We start from the raw sequence: 23,367 nt of genomic DNA, 5'->3' as shown, positions 1-23,367 counted from the left end.
ATGTCCCGCAGGGATCTTGGTCCATGCTGAGTAGCATCCTGCGTGTCACAATCACACCTCATCCCGTTATCTTATTGCTATTCTTCTCTGCCCTCTGTCCTCCTGGAGGCATTTCAGGGCGTTTTCCATGTTTCATGTCAGTCGAAATGCTGTTTAAAAAGCGTAGCTGTCCAAAACGCCCCTCAAAGAGAGAGTGAGCAGCCAGCCAAAGAGCCCAGTAGGTCAGTTGGAAAAACTCTGCACGCTGCCTTGGCGACCGCTGGGTCTCCGTCAGCATGTAAAAATGGATGTCATTTTCAAACACGCAATAGCTCTAAATTGGACTCCTCTCTCGGAATTCAACAAACCTCATTAAAGTTTAATCCAGGAGCAGATGTCTTTCTGTCACTATGGGCCCTCACGATCAGTTTCATCCAGGAGCAGATGTGCTTCTGTCACTATGGGCCCTCACGATCAGTTTCATCCAGGAGCAGATGTCTTTCTGTCACTATGGGCCCTCACGATCAGTTTCATCCAGGAGCAGATGTGCTTCTGTCACTATGGGCCCTCACTCAGTTTTGTTGTTATGCTTCACTCTGTCACATAATCTTTATTCCAGCAGAGGAGGCTGTTCTTCTCTCTGTTAGATCCACAAAGCCCTTAAAGGTGATGAATGTCTGCAGTGTGTGATGCTCCCCAATGATCTGCCGACTAGCAATAAACCTACTGTATGGCATTACAGACATCTTTTAATCTTCAAGCTCTTTGACATTCCCCCCCGTTGTAATGCTATAGAGGCATGGGGGTTCAGATAGCCTACTGTATAGCTTTGACACACAGCATTTAATGATACAAACGATCTGTGTGTGGGGAGGGGGTGTGAGTTGCGCATGCATGCATGCATCTGTGCAAGTGTGTCATTTATATATTGCTTCTGCATATTCCTGCATTCATGCTTGTGTTTGCCGGTGTGCATAATGTGCAATAACATCACACATTGTTGCACAGATAAGCATGTCTTTATGTAACTCTGCTAAATGCACACATACAAGAGTTTCTATTAAAAATGCATTGATCCCTAAGGCCTATGTATTATGCATGCCTGTAGATCTGTGAGGTGGAGATAATCACAAGAACCCAGGCACGAGTGTGTACTGTGTGTGGGAACTTGTGCACATCCTGTGTGCCCTGTGTCTCTTGAATATTTGTGCATGCTTGCTTGCAGTATGCCTTCACAGTATTGTTCTGCAAATAGAGGGTGAAAAACCATAGGAAGAAAAACAGAGGGAGAGAGAGAGAGAGAGAGAGAGAGAGAGAGAGAGAGAGAGAGAGAGAGAGAGAGAGGAATATCCTCTGTGCTCACTGTCTCGGGACCGTAGATTGTCTCACAAGGTGCTGCAGCAGCAACTCCATGGCATCTCTATTCAGTCTCTGAGCCCGTTGCATTAAAACAATGAGCTCTGATATTTCCGGAAGTAAACAGATTTGAACCAATTGCCCAATACTTTTGCCAACTGTGAACAGTTGGTTTGGATATAAAAACACACTGAGCCATGCTAGATGAAAGCAGTAACACAGAGCTTTAATTGAACAGAGACCAATTATTTTTAATTGGTAGAACTCAATGTACTAATTCTGAGCGGGAGAGTTCCTTCATTCTCTCCCCGGGAAAGACCACAACACAACCAAAGAGAGAGAAAAGAAAAGATGGAGAAAATGTTTACTTGCTGCAGGGTCAGGAGTCCACAAAAGACAACTAAAGTACTGCATTTAAAACTGTACAGCTCTTATAGAGTCTGTGTTGTTGCCTTAGCCAGTTGCCCAACCTAAAGGATCTCCATTGCTTCCTTTGACTATGCTATTATGATACGGTAATTACTAAGGTGTGTGACTCATACTGACTGCAGGTGTAACAATGTGGTGAAGGTGAACTGTTACAATTTTACAATAATACAGGCGGAAAGGTTTTGCGTTCTTGCATTGGACGCCATGCAGTTGATCAAATACAGCATGTCATGTCGAGGTTGATGTGGTTTGAAAGAGAATACGAGAATGAAATGGTGTGATAGCCGAACATGAGATGAGAATTTGGGAAAAATACACCGAAATAAAAATAAAAATGTAGTTCTGTGATGAGTCTCATTCCTGTAAAGCTCCACTAAGCACATTTCACACACTGGAAGCTGCAAAAAGCAGCAAGAGGTAACTGAATGTTGAGGACTTCATACCCAGAAGTCTGTGATTCTATTAAAGGATGCCAGAGAGGAGAGAGGTAGAAGATAGTAAGTCAATATGAGTAGAGTAACTTTGTGCATTGTTTTGAAAAATTGAAAATATGAGTAGAGTAATAAAAGTAGGGTACTTACAAAAATGTTCACAGTGGTGTTGTTGAGTGACCCACCAATCATTCTGACATTTTCTTTACTGATTATGTTAATGTGAGACCTACTATACACTATAACTTCGTAGTTTTAATTATTATCTGAGTAGGACAATAGATAGAACCCAGAAAATATGATATTCATATCTCTGTAATGTGCTGTGCCTGTCTGTGTACTTGTGTCTCATTGAGTGCTGAGGTTATGAAACATTAGGTGATACATTATATGATTTGCCTGCAGAAAAGTGTTTCCACGCCATTTTGTTTCCTAGGTCATCCTTGTATGTCCAAATTGCTATAAAATTTGGGCAGCAGCCAACATGTCGCCTAACATTATTCCTGGACATGATCAGGTCTCTGTCTTTGAAACCAAGGTTATCTTTGACGTAAGCTTACATTCTATGTACAAATTTGCATTGTCAGGCTCGGTAACTCATAGTATTTGTGGGTTGCTGGTGCATTGCTTTGGAGAAGGTTGTTGAAAATAAAGGGTAAGTGCAAAACTAAATCATTTGTCACTTGTATTTTGAATCTGAAATATGCTTTCAAGGCAACGCCTAGTCAATGACAACTACGTGTTGCGCGGTACAATGCAGTTAATTTATTTTCTGTCAGCCAGTGATACAGTATAATGTATGGTATAACCTATCACCTTTGTACTAAATGAAACCATGTTAATTAAGAAAAGAGCTGGAAAAGTAAAAAAAAATGTAAGTTCTGATTTGAATACATAAATATTTGTAAATTGTGCAGATTACCATTAAGTGCATGCACAGTATTATTATATCCTTACAATACTGTCCCACTTGTAAAAACACTTTACCCAACAATGGTGCACGTTAATACTGCGTTATTGCAGCATTGATTAATTAATTAAATATATCCTGGAGTCAAATGGAGATTTGAATATTGCTGTCAAGTCCAAGGTTGTCTCTCAGAGGCTGAGGTTGTGGTCGGATCTCTGTTCCATTTTTACATGATGGCATAGATGAGAGGAGAGCAGAGGAGAGAAGATCGGAGAGATGCCCCTGTTTAGACTACAGTTCCAGCTCCCAAGGGTGTCTAAATAGCTGACCTTGTTTTGTTTCTGTCTGTAGTGAAAGTTAATTACAGAGGAGAGTGCAACGTAGAGGACGGCAAATTGATTGTGATTAAACTTGAGTATTGTTATTTATAAGTAAATATCATTCTTATTACTGTACATTTTGGCATACGTATAATTACATAACTGTATAGCGTGCACTGCAGTGATAGGCTACATTATGTTTGAAATTGCATGCAATCAGTTATTGACCCCCAAACCCCCCCAATTATATGAAGTGCTACTGCAGGTCATGTATGTGTGAGCCAAATCTTTCAATTTACAATTTACAGCTTGGAGCTGCTCTGTCTGTCCTGCAGTAAAATCATTGCATCAGAGAGAGACTGCATTTGAGCTTTTGTTGAAAGTAACATTGTGTAAACTAGCTGAGTGCTAAGCTTAAAGTATCAGACCCAAGTATCAATTGCATGCCTGCACACACACACACCCACACACACACACACACACACACACACACACACACACACACACACACACACACACACACACACACACACACACACACACACACACACACACACACACACACACGCACAGAGCTCTTGAATGTCTCTCCACAGTTGTGATCTGTAGTTTCTGTTTCGTTTCTTTTCTGCCACTTTAGAGAGATGTGTATAGTGCAAATATTGGTCGATGGACAGACAATTACAGAGACATAGAAGCATGCCACTGTATGTAGCTTGCATAATCAGAAGACTGGACAACATAGGCATACTGTACTAAATTACAATCTAGTTAGTAAATGGGAATGATGATAAGTGCATGTGAGAGGGAGCATGTGTGTGTGTGTGTGTGTGTGTGTGTGTGTGTGTGTGTGAGAGAGAGAGCATGTGCTTATCTGTTCATGTGTGTGTGTGTGTGTGTGTGTGTGTGTGTGTGTGTGTGTGTGTGTGTGTGTATTCCAATTTGTGTGCAGAAAAAAACAACATTATTTTCAGTGGAATATAAGAGATGGATAACTTTTCAGTGAGAAATAATTGGCACTTTGTTCTAGTTTCTTTTTCCGCTGTCATTCCTTTATTTTTACCACGGCGCTGGGCCAGCGGCCCTGCCGGGGTCGGGGACTGGAAAAGACAGGACAGTCACTCAGTCAGTCATGGACGTTTAGTGAGTTTTTACGGTGAAAAGAACCGTATGCTAGGGATAGGAAGGTGGTAGAGAGTCGGGATTCGAGGGGTGGGTAGGATTAGTAGTTAGGGGGATATGGATGATGTTTGGGGGGGGGGGCAAGAGAAAAGGGGCCATAGGGATAGGAAGGAGGGATTTGAGGGGTGGGTAGGTGGAGGGGCAAGGGAAAATGGGCTGTAGGTGGAGTGGCACCATGGTCTTAAAGGTTTGCACTTGTTTGCACAGGTCTGCCCCTCCGTCAGTGAGATGTACTTTTATCACCAGTTGCAGGGCTGCATTCTTCTCAGATGAGACGTAGAAGCAAATACCAAAATAGAAAGAAAAGAGAATTAGCCCCCCCCCCGCGCCTTCCAACTGCTGTTCTCTTTGCTGCAGACATCAGGGGAGAAGACAAGCCCTGAAAGTCATGGGAGCCTTCCTCCTGCTGCTCCTCTTCCTCCTCATTCTCCTCGCAGACAGCAGGGAAGGAAGGAAGGAAGGTCTGTTTCCATGACAACGGGAGAATTAAGGGTGAAGAGCGCCATCCCAAAATGACACATTGTATTCGGGGGCTAGATATGATAAATCACCCTCAGTGAATTGATAGCAGAAGCAGATTGGATTTTCTGAATCCCAGCAACATGAAAGTCACGTTGATGGATTTAGTGTGTCTGGTTATTTTGCGGGTTCCCTTGTTGACTTATTGTAAAGAGTGACATTAATAAAAAAAATAATTGAAGGAAAGAGTTTGTTGTTTACTGTGTGCAGTCAATCATTATCAACAACACATTGAATCAATCATTATCTGAGTAGGTGAAAGTTTTTGATAACATATATAGTCTTTATTCTTAAACAATCACTAACTTCATTCTGATTTTTATTATCAATGCATTTTTTTTTAATTCATCTCACAATTCATAATGCATATATGAGTGTGTTCCGATGCGGTGAAATCATCTGCAAACATAAAAATACATAAATTATACTTTATATCACATACAACCAAGGCCATTACTCATCCTTTCATACATCAATGTCCCCCAAAAGTTACTCCTTTCTCACATCGGCTATGTTTACGCCTTGCCTTTTTTTTCTTTCTTTCTCAAATCCTGGTGTCAACAGTTGATGTAGAGTAAATCCAATTTTCATGCACTGCTATTTGTCCACATGTATCCCATTTGCACCAATATAAACCTCTATAAAAAGTTACATAATATGCTGGTCTCACCTTTTGCCCGTCAGTGTCTCATCTATTATATCTATCACTGTTATAGGAGCTGTGGAAATTGAACTAATCTACCCATTAGCTCTTGAAGGTAAATTGTACCAGCTATGGAACTGTGCTCCGGGTGGAAAACCCCTCCAGATCCATGTTGATGTTCAACTGTGATTTGCTCTGTGCAACTGACCATGTGCTATTTACATACCCCCTGCCTACCATATGATGTCCAACCAGAAACAGTAGAGAGGCGCATAAACTCATGGCCACTAAAAATACCAATCTAGACATTGCATATAAAATTGTGGGCCTATTCGCCCCCGGAATCAATACAATCTTACATCATCTTGTTTCATCTCCACTCCTCCAACCCTGTTGCCTCTGCATCCCTTCCTGAACCTTCATTAGCTGGCTAGGATTGGCTGTACACCGTCTTAATCCTAAAACTGCATCAACGCCACCCAGACCCCCATTAAGACCACACCATTGGCCAGGCATTGTGCATCAGGCGCTGCACAACCAGCAGCCAGCCTTTATGTCTGGCCCCATTCATTGGACAATTGTAGGACTTCCTGAGTTAGATGAACCAATTGGGGATTAGGGATGGGATTTGGAGTGTACACAGTGTACCCAGAGTACCAGTCAATTCACCTTGTTTATACAACCCCGTTAGCAGTGTTGATTCATGAAGTAGAGAAGCTTTCCTCCACAATGCAGCAAATGACTCATTTCATTGGTCACAAAGCCAGGAGTGATGGAGACTGTATGGGCTAGTACAGATTAACTGGTTCCTCAACGAGAAGCTCTGCTTCCATTGTGGTAGGAAAGTCTTACTGATAGTGACTAGACAATATTCAAAATAACAACGAATGTAAAGATGTAAAAAAACGGTTAGTGAATCATTCAACAGTCAGGCACCCTGTCCAGCAATGTTGTGACATCTCTAATGCTTTCACAATGAAAGTAACTGAACGTGATGAAGCGCTTGAAAACCTGTCGACATGTCTTCACTGCCAGGCCGACCTCGACAAAACCCTCTGGCCTTTCTCTTTTGCTTAAAAATAACGCCATACTGTAAGTCCTTAATCAAAGATTATTTCATGATTTGTTCATATAGTTCAAAAGCATGAATACTGTTATATAGTTATATTCTGACAGCTCTTCTATTTGTTTGTCAGCACCTATCTAACAGCAGAGAAGGAAGCTGTTTTTTTGAGGTGCAAATGTGAAGTGACCTTTTATTGGCCTTGGCTCATAGTGCTAATGCTGGTCTTAATTCATTAATTATTTTCCTGCGTTTTGAGAGAGTACTGTTCCATTGCTACTTCTGATAGGCTAGGGCGCCTCTTTTCCGCATTACAGAGAAGAGTGATACCTAACAATCCTTGCAAAGCTTAAGAACACAATGAAGCTCTTTCAAAACAAGTTTCCTCAAGACGCACTTTTACCCACTTTGACAACTTTCTTCGTCAGTCTTTTCTACGGACCAACAACAGAAATGTGTTGTCGGTTATTGTTATTACTATTATGTGGAGACTTGCTGGACTGCTCTCTGTGATATTGCTTGTATAAATCCTGCCCCGTCGTCGCTGCAGAAGTTTGCAGGACATGGTAGAGGAATTCATCTTATCTGGAACGGCCCTATCTGTAACACGGCCATACATCAGTCAAACTTACAACACCTGAGCAAATTACATCCGCCTCACCCTCTCTGTTTCCCTTGTGGCCCAACACAGAGAACTCTCACATACATTCAGTCTCACTCTCACACCCGAGTTGATAGTGTGAAAGCGCATTCAAGGTCAATCGGTAAAAAACAAAAACAAGTTCTTAAGTCTCAAACACAAAAGCCAGAATATCCATGGTACTAACTGGGGAGGTGACATCAACAGAGTAATGATGACAATATTGTTATTATTGACAACAATAACACAATAAAGCATGTGAGAGTGCCATAGCATTCAGAGAAAAAAGATCAATACATGAAAATTGAACATGTCTTAAAGCTCATTTTTCACAGCATAAATTGGAAACGATAGATATTTGTATTTGTGTGAAGAGAGACCACCATTCCTGTTTGTCACAGCTTTTTCTTTTTTTTTCTTTTTTGCATAAAACGCAGGTTATGTCCTGATTGAAAATGTTTTTTTCCCCTCATATCCTCTGGTTTCATATTAATTCATCTAAAAGATTTTCACAGGCAAGAGTTCAGTTCAGTTTTGTTTTGTTGTCTTGGGTGTAGAGTAATAGCTCCTCGTTGTCGCGGCAACTCCCTCGTTTTGCAGAGGGGTATGGTGGTGCGGATTTGGGGGGAAGGGGCAGTGAGTTTTCCTATGGCTCCTCCCCTTGAGTCAGGACGAGGCCATGCCCCACCCCCCTGCTGGAAGCCCCTCCCCCTTCTGCTATGTGGAGTCCTGATGGACAGCTTTCCCTCCATTCATGGTGGGAGTCCCTGAGCTCTTCCTGGAGCGCTGCTTCTCCTCTATCTCATGCAGTGACGGCTCCCTGTACATACAAACTGCAGAGGGGAGAGGAGGGGAGAGGAGACGAGAGGGGAGGAGTGGAGAGGAGAAGAGATGGGAGGAGTAGAGAAGAGAGGGGAGGAGTAGAGAGGAATGGTGAGGAGAAGAGAGGGGAGGAGTGGAGAGGAGAGGGGAGGAGTGGAGAGGAGAAGCGATGGGAGGAGTGGAGGAGAGGAGAGGGGAGGAGTGGAGAAGAGATGGGAGGAGTAGAGAGGAGAGGAGATGAGTGGAGAGGAGATCAGGGAGGAGGAGTGGAGAGGAGAGGAGAGGGGGGGGTGGAGAGGAGAAGAGAGGGGCGGAGTGGAGTGGAGAGGAGAGGGGAGGAGTGGAGAGGAGAAGCGATGGGAGGAGTGGAGGAGAGGAGAGGGGAGGAGTGGAGAAGAGATGGGAGGAGTAGAGAGGAGAGGAGTGGGGGGGAGTGGAGTGGAGAGGAGAGGGGGGGAGTGGAGAGGAGAAGAGAGGGGCGGAGTGGAGAGGAGAGGAGAGGGGGGGAGTGGAGAAGAGAAGAGAGGGGCCGAGTGGAGAGGAGAGGAGTGGAGGAACATGTAAAGGGGACGATGGAGGGCAGATTGAAGAGATGGATGGGCAGACAGAGACAAGGTCAGGTGTAAGGCTGGGACAATTATACCAGGCTGGGACGGATAAGAGAAGACTTCAGGCCCATGTCAGCACTTTTTTTTTTTATCACATTGCTTCACAGGTTTACACGATAATATCTATCTATCACCACTATCGTCACTGTTAGAGAAGATAAGAAATAAACCTATAAATACAACAGAACTCATATAGAAGGTTAATGTGGGCCTCCTTCTTGAGCATGATACAAACATTGGTAAAATATAGACTCAGGTATTCATGCTCGATTCAGCAGCCAGATCTTGCCTGTGCATGTCATTGCAGTGTTATTTTATTTACACACTAAATGGATGGCTATGAAATTTGACCACATTAAAGTGATCTTTTTATTTGAACATTATACACTACCAGTCAAAGGTTTGAATACACCTGATTGAATGTATTATGCAAGGGGGTAGCTCGTAGCTCCGTTTGTGAAGCCAATGTGGAAGTAACTTAGACCTGCATTCTTTCGAATGGCCTACAGGGGGGCGACTCCACTGGCCTGCAAAAAGAAGTCAGATTGTATGGAAATCAATGGGAAAATGACCCCACTTCTCACTTGATTTATGGCCTCATTAAACACTTTTCTACGTGTTTACGGTCGCAATAACTAGTTTAAAGGTATAATATGCAACTATAATAAAATACCCAATACACTCGTACAAAGGTTTTCCCTCTAATCATCACACACAAATGTGTAGCAGTGTGTTTATGTGGAGAGATGCTGCCCCCTGTCTGTATTTGATTGTTTTCACATTGTTTTGCTCTGTTCGGGACATTTCTGGGCAGCAACATGTTCAGAGCCCCACGTGGGGGCGTGTAGCACCCAGCCAATAACATCGCTCAGAGGGGAGCAGCCCAACCAAAAACATTGTTCAGAGCGGATCACCTCAGAGCGGAGTCCACTGACTATATTCTAAATGAAAGCAGGCATCTCGCGCGCTCGATGCCTAGGCTCGCCCGCTGCACGGCCTCGCTGTACTGCGGCTCTTCTCGTCCAAATGACATCACTTGTGGCTCCAAATATCAAAGATGGCAACAGTAAAAATGCCAACCCCGAGGGAGTCCAAAAGCCGGTGGGTTATGTCAAGGTATATATAGCTACGTTCATATTTATTATATACTGTCTATGGTTTGTTTTTCATAATTTTGAAGCCATTTTGATCTAAAGGGTTATACCTAAATGCTTGAAATTGGTTTCTTAGACAAATATAAATGTTGAGGTTGATGAATTTCTTTCCAAAACCTTTGCCTTGCCATCAAGGCAAAAGGTGGCTTCTTTAAAGAATATAAAATAAAAGATAGTTTTGATTTTGACACTTTTCTAGTCACTGCACGATTCCTGTTATTTCATAGTTGTGATGTCTTCACTATTATTCTAAAATGTGAAAAATAGTAGAAATGATGAAAATACATGTACTGTATTTTAGCCTTCTCATACCTTCGATGGGCCTGGGCACAAAGTGTGAGGAGGGCTTGGTCTTCTTGACCCGGTTGCCCTTCATGACCTGCCCCTCCTTGGTGAGGCCAAGGAACCAGGCCCGGCCCGACTCCTGCTGGCGGTACACAGTGGACGAGTAGATCACATAGTAGTTCTCAAACACCGACTCCTTGAACTTACACTCGGGCGTGAACATCTCCTGCAGAAGGGGGAGAGAGCGGAGAGCACAATGTGTGCATTTGTGCTCACACATAAACACATGCCTGCATACAAACAAACCCATGCACACACACATCGAAACCGAAGAGACAAGTGTCTATCTCTGCTGTAAAAACGATCATCATAAAGTCAAAAAGCAGAGAGAAATGTAAAAGAAAAAAGAAAAGAAAAAAAGTCTGAATGCGCCTCTCACCACTAACCTGTTTACATGGCCAATGGTCACTCAATATGAAACCAAGTAATCCGAATGCCTGGTAATCTGATTAGAATAATTATGAAACAATGCAAAAACGTACTACTGTAATTTCAGTTCCATTATGAAAACGTTATGGCACAGAAGACACTCAGGGGTTGGAGAGGAATAAGGAATGAAAGAAGCAGTTATTGGACACCCTATATTCATAGTATTCCGATGATGTCACAAGCCTTTTTCCTACCAATATGGCGCTACAATACACACAGCTCATTGGCTGTGTCACTTGATTGTAATCACCTGTTAATTAATCACAATCACCTGTTGTTTTCCTACCAAAATGGCCGTGTGGTGATTTAACAGAATACTATCAATAGGCCCTTTTCACAGCAACCATTTTGAGGTGGTAAAGCAGGTGTAACCAATAACATAAATGAGGGCCCTGGCACTGGAACACCTAAATGGAATGGAAGCATCATTAATGGTATTGGTTACAACTGCTTTACTTTACCGCATCAAAACCGTTGCTGTGAAAAGGGTCTACTGGTGCAGAATGGGCTGCGGGATTATTTCCATTGGCAACCCAAGGGACAAGACAATGCCCTCGACTCTCAAACCCATAAACGATTCGAAAGCAAGGGTAATTTGAGCAATTTGTTGCAATTCAACAAGGATAATGGTGGAATTGACCTTTAAATAGGCAGGAAAAGCAATGGTGTCTTTACCTAAATGTATGGTTAGTAAGGCAGGTGAATTGATTAACGGGCTGACAAGGTGGTGCTTCCTGAATGCACGGGGCAAAATTAAAAAGTAATGGTACAGTAGTCAAGTCTGAAGGGCGGGGGAAGTCGTGTGTATCCTAAATAGATGGGGATGATTTGGAACAGCTGGCCTAGTGGATGTTGTGCCGTCCCCAATTAGACAGCCTCAGTATGTGTGTGTGTGTGTGTGTGTGTGCGTGTGTGGTAGTGCTGTATTTCATTCATTAATGTCTCCTCTGGGTTCTGTGCCCTTTTAAGGTTGTCTACTTGACTGACAGCCCAATTCTGCTCCCCGCTGAAGGTGACTGTTTACCTGTTTGTGTGTGTGTGTGTTGTGTTGTGTGTGTGTGAGAGAGATAGAGAGAGAAAGAACCAGAATGAGCGACAGCAAAAGAACAAATGCAAATACCTTTTTAAGGCCACGGCACAGTGGTGTAGCCATTCATCCTTATGGAATCCCGACTCTCTACCACCTTCCTAGCCCCTTTTCCCTAGCCCGGCCCCTTTCTTGACCCCCCCCCCCCCCATAACTCCCACCACCCACATCCCCCTAGTCACTCTCCACCCATTGATTCCCGACTCTCTACAACCTTCCTATCCTGCCTAGCTATAGACCAAATCAGCGGGGATGTTTACATTTACTTCCGGGTACCCCTGAGGTCCACACATTATAATGGCGGTGGACGGCACAAACTGACGTGTTGAAGACAAAAACAGACAAAGAAGACAAAAATGGTTCGTCCGTGTTGTGTTGTTGTTTAATATCATTCATAACAACACTTTCACTAACGTTAGTGGAGACCAGACTAGCTAATTTACCTGTTGGACCAGACCAGAGTAGACTTGAAGCTAAATTAAATTAACGTGGCGTCAGTAGCTCTTTCTCGCCGAGAAGAGCGTTAGTAGCTCTGTCTGTAACGTTAACAAGTCTGCAAAAAAACAGCGAGTTTGACAGACAAACAAACGTTATTAGCTAGCTAACACTACATAAAACAAACACAGAAGAAAGGCTAGATACGTCGGACAAGCATGTTTACCAACCGTTTAACCATTTAAATTGAAAGTAGTCGGCCGAAAACAGCGAGAGGGTTTGACAGCATTTATTTGACAACACGCACATTTAAACCTGCCGCCTTCCCCAAGTGGTACCCGGAAGTAAATATGTTTACATGGTGACGTCACGGTGATTTGGTCTATAGCTTCCTAGCTACAGCCCCTTTTCCTTAGCCCCACCCCCTTATTGCCCCACCACCCACATCCCCCTAGCCACTCCTCTTATCCACCCCTCAAATCCCGCCCGCCCGTTTCACACTTGTGTCCCTTATCGCGGCATACCGCTCTTCTGACTGGCTCGAAACTGGTGAAAAGTCCGCGATGACGGGGTCGCGCTTATACCAGAAAACAACTTTCACACTCCAAGGCATTAGACCGCTTTCCGGTCATTTAGCGGTAAAAAGCGCATGTGTGAAAACGGCTTTTTTTGCCTCCTTGGTCAGATAGAAACTACCATGCCTGGAGTGAGAGGGGTCTGGCTTCCATCAAAGACCTATATATAGATGGTCATTTTGCATCCCTTCATTTACTGAAAGGGAAGTTTGGGTTGCCCGGCACGGACTGGCTCAGATTCCTACAAATCAGAAACTGTGTTCGATCCAAGATTCAGGCCTTTGAAGCGCTCCCAAATGAACATGCTCTTTTTGATGTTTTGCTGAGCCCTCCTCACTCCAGGCACCTCATCTCTAGATCTGTGTGTCTGTTTGATGACTGTACCATGGCCTCTACTGAGAGGATTAGAGAGGCATGGCAGGAAGAACTTGGTACTGAATTATCTGACATTATATGGGAAAAGAGCCTGTCAGTTGTACAACTCTGCTCAGTTAATAGCAGACATCAGCTGATTCAATTTAAAGTCGCTCACCGTCTCCACTACTCTAAGCAGAAATTACACAAGATCTATCCTACTATCTCACCACTGTGTGAAAGATGTCAAGTGTCAGAGGGGACACTGTCTCATGCCTTCTGGTTCTGCCCTTCACTGATGGGATTCTGGGCCAGAATATTTGACTGGTACTCTAAGGCCTACGGGTAGGGATGGGAATTGATAAGATTTTACCGATTCCGATTCCATTTTCCATTCTGCTTATCGATCCGATTCCTTATCGATTCTCTTATCGATTCTCATTGGGCAAGGGGAAAAAAAGAGTACAAACGGGTTTATTAACATTAATTTTCTTTTAGATTATTATTATTATAATTATGTATTATTATTCAGCTCTGAGATCAGATTGCTCTTTTCAATCCCATACCAAGCAGGGATCAGTGTGTCTGTTAAACTGGCTCTGTTTGGGGGTTTGTATTTTGGGTTGAGCATCTTTGTCATATAGAAAATATACAGTGGGAATGAATGAAACAGAACTAGTGGTTAGAATGACAACATGCAACTTTGGACATTTTACTTTAGCTGGCATGTCAGACAAACTTAGTCACTGCTCGGGGACATTCGTTTACCCTCGCCTCGGTCATTTTACTCTTCCCTGCCTGGGTGAATGGAGGGGCTAGAGCTGCACAAGAAGTACTCGCTGCAGCCTCTGACCCAAAGCGACTACCAGCCTCTGAACCAGTCTGACTCTGAACGTCATCATCCTCTCAATTAAATGGATGGAAATGGAGTATTGGTGAAATCTGGTTTACACAATAGACAGGGTCTGGAGGAGTTTACTCTCCATATTAACAGATGACGCGCTAACGTTAGCCACGCTGCTGTTAGCCACGTTATCATCACTCCGTAGCACATCAAAAACGTGACATTCCTCCAAAATTATTGCATGCTGTGTGGACAAATGTTTCTGCATATTGCTAGTATTTCCCCCCTTAGACGAAATTTTTGCAAGCATTGCAAGTGGCACTGTGGTCATCGTTTTGCTTCTGCCTAGTGGCTGCAGTCTAAACAAAACAAGGCTGCGTTGCGTGCGTGTCGCAGCGTGTGACGTCATCGCGCATGGAATCGATAGTGGAATCGTTCAGGACGTTGGCTAACGATTCCAAGGAATCGATCCACTGGGACCCGGTTCTCAACAAGAACCGGTTCTCGATTCCCATCCCTACCTACGGGGTGGCCCTTCAGCCGGATGCAGAACGCGCCATCTTCGGCTGCTCGGAGTCTTCTCTGAACTTTCCTACAGCTGTGCAACAGTCTCTGACACTGGGGACAACTTTCGCCAAAAAACAAATTCTGAAGGAATGGAAATCTCCCTCTCCACCCTCTTTGCAAATTGTGGTTGACGGACATGACCTCTGTTATACGCATGGAAAGACTTAGAAAATGTATAACTATCTGGGACCCGTTTTTAGTCTACCTCAACGAGGCTAGGGGTGACGGGTAACTCACCTGGCTGGCTTCCCATAGACCCCTTGAGTGAGATCCCAGGTATATCGTTTACAAGAACATAAGAACCTTAGGTGGCTGGCGGCACCACTTTGTAATGTTGATTATATTTTTTGTTTTTGTTTTGTTTTTAATTTCTTTCCCGTGTGTCTGAGCCTGTTTGTGTGTTTTGTCTTGTTTGTGTTCTATACAAATTTAAAATGTGAAAAAAAGAAAAGAAAAAAAAGATTAAATGATGTGTTAACACATTCACTGCCAGCCTTTTTTTTTTTACTGTAGGTAGCTTTTGCCAGAGGGTTTTTTTGAGGATTCTGGCTCATTTTACAAGAGCCAAGGATAATTTTCTGCTTGGAGTTTGTCAACACAAAGTTCACAAAAGTACTAATAGAATGTGTGCTTTCTCTGTCTAAAAGAGTTAGTTTGTAGAGTTAGTAGTTATGTAGATATTAGCCGTTGAGTACAGCATGGTTTCAGCGTCTGAGACAAAAAGCTGAGATAATCGCAGTTTTGTGAAATTCAATATCAAACAGTCACTTTAACCATTTATTTTTGGCATCAGTGAGACATCAGACATAAACAATATAGTTCTGAACAGTAATTTCCTCCATAGCAGCACCCGCACCCCCTCTCCTTACAACTCCTCCCTCCGTGGGCGTGTCTGGTGGATTTCAGCAGCGTTTGTCAGTCACAAGCCAGTCTCTCCTGCCTGTCTGAGCAGTGAGCAGCAGCCTCCCTCTCTGGCGGCCCCTCGTCGGCGAGCGTGGATGTGGCTTAATCCGTTCTTGGATTTTCGGTTGAGAGCTTTGACGAAGCCTTGTGTGACTCTAGGCTTTATGCTGCGCGCTTCAAAGTGTGCTTTCCACCCAGTCCACCTTTGGAACCCCCCACCGCCGTGCGCCCGTGTGAAAGGTTTTCGCCTACAGTATGAGAATGAGGCTCGTTCGCTTCTGGGTCCTCGGTTGAGCTCAGCTGGAATGCGTGCGTTTCTGGCCAAACAACACTCAATAGTCTGAGCACCGTCGCCACTCAGTGGGTCGGCGGAATGGATTGCACACGCCCGGCGGCTCTAACAGTATAATAGAAGATGCAAAAGGGCCAGATCAACGATCCACCGTCAAAAAAAAAAAATCGATTCTGAAAACGTGTTAACACGTTGTTGGCAGTCAACAGCTGGATTCTGAAAACGTGTTAACACGTTGTTGGCAGTGAACGTGTTAATATGATTTTTTTGTTTTTGCAGTGAAACGCCCCGACACAGTCTGAATGTGACCGCTCATTTATAAGACACAGCAGCGTGTGGCAGGCTGTGTAAAGGACTCGGGGAAGGTGAGGCCACATGGTATCTAGACCCGCTGACACATTGTCAAAGAGCAGACATCTCTCTCTCTGTTGGGGCGCCGCGGGTCACAGCGCCCCTGTCTGGCTGTGTGTGTGTGTGTGTGTGCATGTGCCAACATAGCCGAGTGCACCAGCTGGGCGTACGCCTAGGTGTAACGCTACCTCCGACGTAGAACTCAAAGTTACGACTAACTTAATTTTATGACTAGTGCACCATGTAGTCTTAAGCCCTGTATGCGCTGCGCCTGGGTGTAACTTTTACGTCTGCTATGGAGCAGGCGTCGGGACTGACAGCTCTGTGCTGTCAGTGCCGTTCAGTCCTCTGATTCCGGGGAATCTTCTCCAAAAATATCGATCGATATGTGCTGTAAATAGACGTTTTGGGCGCAGGACCTCCGCTCGTCGGCGGGTTTTTAAAAGCTGATGCGTCGGAAGATCTTTCCATTTCTTCCTGACTTTGTCAACTGCCCGCAGTGCGCAGTCTGCCATCGCAATCAGTACTGATTGCACTTGTGATCAAATTCCATGCATCTTGTTTCTGTTTGTTTGTGTTGGCGCTGTTAAATTTAGCTGTGAGAACGTTTCTATGCTTTGAATACAACTCTATAAGTTTGAGCTGAGTTGGAGCTGTCTGTCAGCTGTCTCAAGCTCGTCTGAGAGAAGTGTGTTGCTTGGCAACAAGCACGTATTCACGTGAACGCGCACGTCCGCAGCCTAAAGACCGGGCGCAGCTACGACCATGGTAAGTCAGGCTTGGTGCACTCGGTGTAAATTGAAATCACAACGTTGGGCGTAGCTAAGACCGGCATAAGAGTTAAGACCTACTTTTTTACGCCCAGCTGGGGCACTCGGCTGGTGTTCGAATGGGAAGGGCGCAGACAGGGAGACATCGCTGACCTGCAGGCATTGTCTCATCATTGGTGGCGAGCCCAAATCAAAGCAAGCATTATGCACACAGACACAGACACAGACACAGACACAGACACAGACACACACACACACACACACACACACACACACACACACACACACACACACACACACACACACACACACACACACACACACACACACACACACACACACACACACACACACACACACACACACACACACACACACACACACACACACACACAGACAAACATGCCAGCCGAGCCGCCAGGATTCAATGTCGGAATTGGACGTTTCTGGAATCCACAAAAATGTACAATATCAACATTTTCGGAACCAAAACACGTTGCTTTTCACGTTTCTAGATACGTGAATACACGTCACAGAGACTAATGACGTGTATAACGTTAATATTCATGTCTAACGCCTGACTGTTTCATGTTTGAAGTATGTCCCTGACGCCTAACGGCAGTACCACGGCAAGAGCGTCTCCGATGTGGAGTCAACGCGACGTGGAGGCAGTTCCATTCCGGCATCCTTGTTTAGACCGATCACACCGGCGGTGTGCAACCAGGCATGAAGTCGGTACAAGTTGTGACCGGCGCTGAGTAAAACAGAGCGCTTCTGGTGTGAATGGCCAGGCTCCTGCACGACGCTTCCATGACGCGCTGCGTCTGAGATGTTTCTGGTGTGTTCCTGCCGTAAGGGAGTAGGGGTAGCATCCCCATCTTACACGCAATGTTTCTTTTACTTTCGCTTTTAACCCCAACCCAAATCATAACCCTAACGTTAACCGAGTTGCTTTAGTTGCCTAAACCTAACCAAATTGCTTTGTTGCCTGAACATACCCAAAGTTTGTTTTACTTGCCCAAAGTTGTTTTATTTATGTTTAAAATGTACATTGAGATTGTACTCTAGATGTAAAATGCCACGTTTACGAAACGTATTTTGGTTCAGAAAAACCATACCATATTTTACATTCCAAAAGCATACAATGCTGACATTTTATTCTGGCAATTGGGTTGCACATGCGTTCAAACCCCCCCCCCCCTCCCACCACACACACACCTCACATACTACACACACGTGCACACACACAGCTATCCTACCCTTGGCTGTCAGCTGCTTCAGGCTGCTACACTGATACACTGTAGGATCTCCTCCAAACTCATCCACAAGGACAGCGCACTCTGTTACTGTCTGTGGAAGGCTGGGAGCGGTGCAGGGAGCAGCGCGGCTCTGGCTGTGGGGATGATAGGGGTGGAATGGAAGTGACTTTGAAGACTTGGACAGAGTAGCTTGTTTGCGGATGACTGAGTGGGAATATGAGGTGAAGAGACAGGGTGGGGAGTCACACGTGATTAATGAGATCCCCTTAATGGACGCGCGTGAACCACGGAACCGTACTGCAAGGAAACAACACACACTGACAACACAATATGCACAGAAACACACACATGCACGTCAACAGGTTTGCCCTGTCGTCCGCTCTGCCAGGAATTCGTAATGAACCAAAGCTGTTGCCGCCTCAAAACAAGGGGGGAAAAATGGGGTAGTGTGCTTTGCAACAGTAAACTGACGAAAGAGAGACTAATTTATATTCCGCGGTGATCTGAAGGAGAAAGGCAAAGGACTCGTTAGTGAAAGCGGGCACGTGGGATTGCTCACGCGCCGCCGTTAGGGCGGAGTCTCACTGAGGGAGCGGGACATAAATAAGCACGGAGCCACCGGACAAACACCATGAATCTCTGAGAGCCAGACAGATGGGAGGAGGAAGGGGACAGAGCACAAGTGTTCACCATTTACCAATGATTTACTGTACATGCATGTTTACACAACATTGGTACTTGAAATCAACACTCAATATTTAGACAGACAGACAGACAGACAGACAGACAGACAGACAGACAGACGGACAGACGGATAGACAGATAGATAGATAGATATCTTCTGTTTTTCTGGATTTTAGAATGTCAGTTTGATACAGTATGATACTAGGGATGCATCGATATGGAGATTTTGGCCGATACCGATGTATGGCCGATAACCGATATTTACCGATGTCAAAATGATCAGTATAAAAACAAGTTTCTATGATAATCAAATTTGGTACATAGTGAAAAAATTATGTCTTTCTTGGTTTCTTTATTTCCGAAACATTTGGAAAAGCATAGATTTGCCACATTGTTTCCTCTCAATATCAAGATTTTAGCCAGACCGGGAAAAAAAAGACTTACAACGGCCGATATCGATATGATTGCTCATATCGTGCATCCCTCCTTATGCTACTTTGTTGTGCCCAAGGCCAGAAAAACAACAAACTTCTTCTTCTTCTGGGATTGCCCAGAAGACACTTCCAGACAAACAGCAGTGAGATGAAGGGCGCGCGCGCGTGTGTGTTTTGGAGTGGGGGATGGAGGGGTGGTGGCGGGGAGGTTTACAGAATGTGAGATGAAATACGGAGAAGGAGAGCAAGACGTAATGGATATGAAACTGGGTTGCCAACAGAACGCTGCCGGACGCGCTCTGAATCCAAATCAGGCGCCGACTCCGTCTGGGGAGGGACGCACTGCACCCTGCATGGCCTCTGGAGGAGCTCTGCTGCCACCCATGCCCTCTGACTTTGGACAAAGATGTGGAGGAATACGGGGACAATTCCCATTTGAATATGGCCCTGATTCACCGGCCCATCGGACAGATTTGGCGCCCACGAGAATCCCACGAACCACCATGGAACTCCTCGGGAATTCATTATTATTCTGGGAGAGATTCAGGTCGGCCTGGACGGCTCTCGTCTAGACGTTACTGGGAAAACTCTCTCACTCTCTCTCTCTGTGTTTCTCTTTCTCTCCCTCGCTCTCTCTCAAAGTCAATCACTTTGGAAGGAGTTTGGAGGTTTGAAAGGACAGAACAGAAGTTACTTCCAGAGAGGACGTTCCCGTGGTTAATGGCTAAAATCAATCCACAAACACTGTATGCTAATGCTCTGATCGCCATGGAGCAAAATACTGATGAGCCCAAAATCTCAACACCCCTTTCTGTTTGACATTCCACCCACTTCCTGTCTCTCTCTATCTGATTCTGCACCTCTCTGTCTCTCTCTATCTGCACCTCTCTGTCTCTCTCTATCTGATTCTGCACCTCTCTGTCTCCCTCTATCTGCACCTCTCTGTCTCTCTCTATCTGCACCTCTCTGTCTCTCTCTATCTGCACCTCTCTGTCTCTCTCTATCTGCACCTCTCTGTCTCCCTCTATCTGCACCTCTCTGTCTCTCTCTATCTGCACCTCTCTGTCTCTCTCTATCTGCACCTCTCTGTCTCTCTCTATCTGCACCTCTCTGTCTCTCTCTAGCTGCACCTCTCTGTCTCTCTCTATCTGCACCTCTCTGTCTCTCTCTATCTGCACCTCTCTGTCTCTCTCTATCTGCACCTCTCTGTCTCTCTCTATCTGCACCTCTCTGTCTCTCTCTAGCTGCACCTCTCTGTCTCTCTCTATCTGCACCTCTCTGTCTCTCTCTAGCTGCACCTCTCTGTCTCTCTCTATCTGATTCTGCACCTTTCTGTCTCTCTCTATCTGATTCTGCACCTCTCTGTCTCTCTCTATCTGCACCTCTCTGTCTCTCTAAGCGCTGGCAATTCATTATCTCTAATTAGCACTGTCCACACATAACACACACACACACACACACACACACACACACACACACACACACACACACACACACACACACACACACACACACACACACACACACACAAACAAACACTCCATTACAGCTTCTGAGTCAACACCTTCACAATAATAACTGTCTTTCTATGCTCATATTAAATAAATCAAAATGAAAGAGAGAGGAAGACAAAAGGAGAAAGAGAGAGGGAAAGACATAATATGCCTTTTATAATTTCCAGACGATCCTCTATCAATTTACACCACTCTCTCCCACTACATCCCCCCCCCCTCCCCCGCCCCCCCCCCCACACACACACACACACACTCTCTCCCCAGGCTCCACTCCTCCCTGCGAGCCTCCGGTGAAGGTTTTACTGCGACACTTAATTTCTTCACTGACGTAAATAAGAAGCAGTAAAATTAGTGGCCGACTGAGAGAAATAATAAGAACATTTTAGAGGCTGTCGGGAGCAAAGGTATTGGACTACGGATCGATGTGTGTGTGTACATGTGTGTGTGTGTACATGTGTGTGTGTACGTGCGTGCGTGTGTGCGCGTGCCCGTGGTCACAGTTAATGTCTTTTCATGATGAAGTGTCTCATGCAGCAGCACATGTGCCTGCAAGTGTGCTGCTGGTGTCGCTTAGTTAAAGAGAAATGCTTCAAAGGGAAGAGAAAAGGACAGAGAAAGAGAGAGCGAGAGAGAGAGAGAGAGAGAGAGAAAGAGAGAGAGAGAGAGAGAGAGAGAGAACAGTGGTTACTGCTTTGGACTAAACTAGGTCATAGAGAGAAGTGTTATAAATAATAGAGAGGAAGTCTTCATTGTAGATGTTCAGCTCCCACGCACTCCAGCGCTAAACACTCCACACAAGCGTTATCAGCAGCTCACCCATGGCTGCAGCAGCCACATCGGCTTCCATCAGCTACAGCCTCGACTAGGAGCGAGAAGAGCCAAACGCCAACGATCACAATGTAGAGAGTGCTGCAGGAATCGCTCCTAAAACCAGGAAGTTAGCATCGCGCTGGGTTCCCTCGTCTCCAAGTCAACGGGATGTATGTTTGTATGGGGATTTTGGTCAGATGCCTGAAATAAGCTCTGCGGCTAATAAAAGTTCATGACACCGAGAGACCTTTGTGTTCAGATCATCTTGACAAATGAACACCATTTTCTGGCCATCGCGATTTTTGCCGATCGCATTTACGCTTCAAAGATCATAAAAGTGGTGTTCATTAAGTGAAGATGATCTTGCTGATCACAAAGATCTCCCGTGAGAGAGAGAGAGAGAGAGAGAGAGATAGAGAGAGAGAGAGAGAGGCTATCTTTGCATCCATCCAACAGGTCTGGTGTTAAGTCGGCCCTCCTCAGTAAATATTTTCTCCAAGCTTTGGAAGCCTCCCTGTGATCCAGCCTGACCCCCACCCGCTGCTCACCAAGGCATGCTAATGTCCTCCGCCCTGCCTCACATCTCCATATGGCCGGGCAAGCACTCACTTCATTACTTTAATTAAAATGGCCTTTCAACTGTTACTGTAAAACATCTTGCCTTCTAACAGAGAGAGAGAGAGAGAGGGGGGGGGGGGGGCTCTCTCTCTCTCTCTTTCTGATAAAAGGCTCTAAGATTTGTGACTCCGCCCATAAAAGTGATGGTTAAAATGATGAGAGGAGTGTCGTATTTGTCAAGTTTAAAGCGGCGGTTTGACACCGAGGAACTGAGGCAGCGGTAATGAATAATAATGATAGCCTACATTCTGCCCTGCAGACGCCCATTTCCAGGCGGGTGGGCTGGGCGCAGGCAGGCTCTCAACCCGGGAGACAACTTGGTAAATGAAAAGATGGCGGTTTGGGCGCTATTAAAGTTTAATTAGGAGTAGGTGGAACGGGTGGCGGGTTATTATTCGGATCATAGTAGAGCTGTGAATTGTGGGCGCTTGTTTATGAGCCCTTGGTTATGAATGACTGATGACCCGATTGAGTCATAACATGAGTCACAACAGCTGATTTGTGCGAACTTCTCTGAACCTGAGTGAATAGCATTAAAACTGGCTGCACCGGACGGGAGGAGATTCTACTCCTGAAATAACTGCATTAAAACTTCAACGCACCTTTTAAAAACGCAGCATATTGTGAACCGGCTATCTAGTCCGACGTTTCAAAACATTCTCACTACATCTCATGTAGTGGTAAATACAGAGGTGGGTAAACTATCCAATAGTGAGTAGTTTATCCACCTTGTTTCCCCTCATTGATTGAGTTGATCTGAAAATAAGTGAGTAAACTCTCTGTCTCATTTCTTAGAGATGGCTGGGTATACATACTGTGTTTACTTGTGTTTAGCCTCCACTACGCCCCTGATTCCCGTCCTAAAGCGGTTCCTTTATCAATAAGTTATTATTTTCATATTTTTATCCTTTATTTATCCAGGAAGGTCCCATTGAGATACACGATCTCTTCTTCTAGAGAGTAATAGTAATACTGTGTATAATTATTCCAGGACTACTTTAAGAAGGGAAAAAAGTGTGTGTGTGTGTGTGTGTGTGTGT

At 44.8% G+C, this 23,367-nt stretch overlaps 1 protein-coding gene across 4 annotated transcripts in view; it reads right to left on the bottom strand.

Moving 5' to 3' along the window:
- Positions 1-8,189: 8,189 nt before the first annotated feature.
- Positions 8,190-23,367, bottom strand: part of fgf12a (fibroblast growth factor 12a) — a gene marked incomplete at both ends in the record, with an annotated part of 39,610 nt that continues 24,432 nt past the window's right edge. For all 4 annotated transcript variants that reach the window (XM_083659658.1, XM_083659655.1, XM_083659656.1 and 1 more), the window contains 2 exons: positions 8,190-8,305; positions 10,369-10,567. In XM_083659658.1, the coding sequence (XP_083515784.1) occupies positions 8,190-8,305; positions 10,369-10,567 (315 nt within the window). The remainder of the gene's footprint in view (positions 8,306-10,368; positions 10,568-23,367) is intronic.

The sequence above is a fragment of the Poromitra crassiceps genome (assembly GCF_964638095.1).
Source record: "Poromitra crassiceps genome assembly, chromosome: 23".
NCBI classification, from domain to species: domain Eukaryota; kingdom Metazoa; phylum Chordata; class Actinopteri; order Beryciformes; family Melamphaidae; genus Poromitra; species Poromitra crassiceps.
The sequence above is the reverse complement of the archived record's forward strand: the minus strand, read 5'-3'. Positions and strand labels throughout refer to the sequence as shown.